At 34.1% G+C, this 2,777-nt stretch overlaps 1 protein-coding gene across 1 annotated transcript; it reads left to right on the top strand.

The window, feature by feature from the left end:
- Positions 1–285: 285 nt before the first annotated feature.
- LOC107763691 (berberine bridge enzyme-like 22) lies at positions 286–2,181 on the top strand. Its single transcript, XM_016582183.2, has one exon. The coding sequence runs from the start codon at positions 388–390 to the stop codon at positions 2,026–2,028; it is 1,641 nt and encodes a 546-aa protein (XP_016437669.1). The 5' UTR covers positions 286–387; the 3' UTR covers positions 2,029–2,181.
- Positions 2,182–2,777: the final 596 nt, after the last annotated feature.

Here is a 2,777-nt window from a genome sequence, read left to right as displayed (position 1 = left end):
ATGGGAACCCTCGCAACGAGTAAAGTCCATTCACAAATTTATAAAGTCAAGTGGGAGAAATTTCCTTGCTCTCATATAATTAATTTTGGTATGTCAAAAGCATCTGTATAAAATAAAAATACAAATTTTGCCAGCTAAAAACTCGGATTTTAAGTCTGTACTTTCATGTGCCTATAGTCAAAGTCAAGCTGTTGAATAAATCTTTTTTTTTCTTAAACTTTTGAATAAATCCAGATAAGTAGATTTACACTATAAGAAATTCTATAAATATGGATCATTTGAAAGGATATAGTCATGAGCAAATTCATCTTCTTTCCTCTCATAGCATGATAGCTCATTCTTTCTCATTCTCGTTATAGAAAGTCCATTCTAATCTCTTAAATTTGCATGATACCTCTTATTCTTCTTTTTTCATCCAAAGAAATGCGTAGCCTTCAAATTCTCTCTCTTTTACTCTTTTCATTATTTTTGGCAAAATGTTACTCCCAAGAAGATTTTCTCCACTGTCTTTCCAAATACTCTAAAAACAATACCAAAAATATTTACACCCCAAACTCTCCAACTTATTCATCTATCCTTGAATTTGCTCAAAAGAACCCCAGATGGTTGAATTCTTCACACCCCCTCTTCATTGTCTCCCCTAGGAAAGAATCAGAAATCAAGCCTGTTATTCTTTGTGGTAAAAAACTAGGGTTGCAAATCAAAATAAAAAGTGGTGGCCACGACTATGAAGGAATCTCCTTTAGGTCTAAAACCCCATTTGTCATGCTTGATTTAAGCAATCTTGATGATATCAAGATTGATTTAAAAGAAGAGACAGTTTGGGTACAAGCAGGAGCAACCCTTGGCCAACTTTACTATGCAATTGCCAAAAAAAGTAAAGTGCATGGTTTTGCAGGAGGTGTTTGTTTCAGTATTGGCACTGGAGGGATTATTAGTGGTGGAGGGATTGGTACTATGATGAGAAAATTTGGCTTAGCAGCAGATAATGTTATCGACGCTCGTGTAATGGATATCAATGGAAAAATCCTTGATAGAAAGAAAATGAAAGAAGATTTGTTTTGGGCAATAAGAGGAGGTGGAGGAGCAAGTTTTGGTGTCATTCTTGCATGGAAACTCAAACTTGTTCGTGTTCCAGAAAAGGTTACTAGTTTCACAGTTTACAAGAGGCTAGAGGGCAACCAAAATCTCCTCCAAAAATGGGAAAAAATCGGACATCAATTACCTGATGATTTGCTCGTCAGAGTAGTTATACAAAATGATGGAGCAGGGAATGAGAAGTATGTTGAAATCTTTTTTCAAGCACTATATCTTGGACCAGTTGATGAATTAATTCCATTGCTCAAAGAGAAGTTCCCTGAATTTGATTTGCAGAAAAAAGATTGTTTTCAAGAGCCTGTTGTGGACTGTAGTAACAGACCTTGCATTAAAAAAGAATGTCGTGAATCTTCATGGATTGGATCAGTCTTGTATTTCTATGGTAGGAGAACAAATGAGTCACTAGAAGTTTTGCTAGAAAAGAGTATTCCAACACAGAAGAATTATTTTAAAGCTACATCTGATTTTGTGAAGACTCCAGTTCCAGAAAAAGGTTGGAAAATGGTAGAAAAACTGTTCTTGGAAGAAGAAAGACCTCAGATGATAATGGAGCCATTTGGTGGAAAATTAGATGAAATTTCAGAATCTGAAATTCCATTCCCACATAGAAAGGGCAATTTGTATAATATTCAGTATTTGGTGAATTGGGGTGATAATAGTGAGAGTGTATCAAGTCAGAAGATAGCATGGATGAGGAAACTTTATAAGGAAATGGAACCATATGTTGCAAAATCTCCAAGAACTGCTTATCTGAATTATAGGGATCTAAATTTTGGAACTAATCAAGAAGACTACAGCTATTCTAAGGCCAAAATCTGGGGTGAAAAGTATTTCAATGGTAATTTTGAGAGGTTGGCTAAAGTGAAGAGTAAGGTGGATCCCAGTAATTTTTTCAGAAATGAACAAAGTATTCCACCTTATCATATTTGATAGCTGAAGAAGGTTGGATTACATGCAAGGGCAAAAAAAAAGTCCAAGTTGTTTGAATTTATCAATAAATGTATCACTATGTCCACTTTATCACCTCTTAATCTACAATAAAATAAAACTTGGATGTTTATTGCATCCAAAAACGTTATAGAATCACCTTTTATTCTGAGAGTTACCCTTATTATGTTACTTTATAGTATATATTTATGAAGGGAACTCCAACCTGCGTGCTTGTTGGATTTTAAAATCTAACATTGTCAATTGGTTAACAATTTTTAATCCTGGGTTTGGCTCTCCTTTCCCTCATTTAGGTTTCCAGCACTTTTTTCGACTTTTTTATTACCAACTATTAGAACTTTATGGGCGAACAACTTCTCCCCAGTCCCCGGCTCCCGCCCTCTTTTTATTTTTGGATCCTTACCCAAATAGCCAGTTGGATTTACGGTTTACTTTTTCTAATCTATATATACATTAATTATATACGATTGTACATATATATAATAAATTATACATATAGTATACACCTATCAGTAATTTTGAGTTTAAACTGTTGTATGATCGGCTAGTTAGGTTAATTCTTCTTTTATTTATTTTGGGCTCTTTACATAACTAAGCAATATTAAAAAACATAATACATCTTGGTAGCAGCAAACTTAATATATCAATAGTAACAGCAAAAATATTTCCTCTATAGTATATTCTAACCAAAACCGAAACCCCAACAATATGCCTAAAATTTCGCACCTTTG

Source organism: Nicotiana tabacum, chromosome 3, assembly GCF_000715075.1.
Source record: "Nicotiana tabacum cultivar K326 chromosome 3, ASM71507v2, whole genome shotgun sequence".
In the NCBI taxonomy this organism is placed as follows: Eukaryota; Viridiplantae; Streptophyta; class Magnoliopsida; order Solanales; family Solanaceae; genus Nicotiana; species Nicotiana tabacum.
Note: the sequence above shows the minus strand (reverse complement) of the source record. Positions and strands in the feature narration are given on the sequence as shown.

Excerpts from the sequence above, each read along its gene's own strand:
- LOC107763691 (XM_016582183.2), top strand. The coding sequence starts at position 388 with ATGATACCTCTTATTCTTCTTTTTTCATCCAAAGAAATGCGTAGCCTT.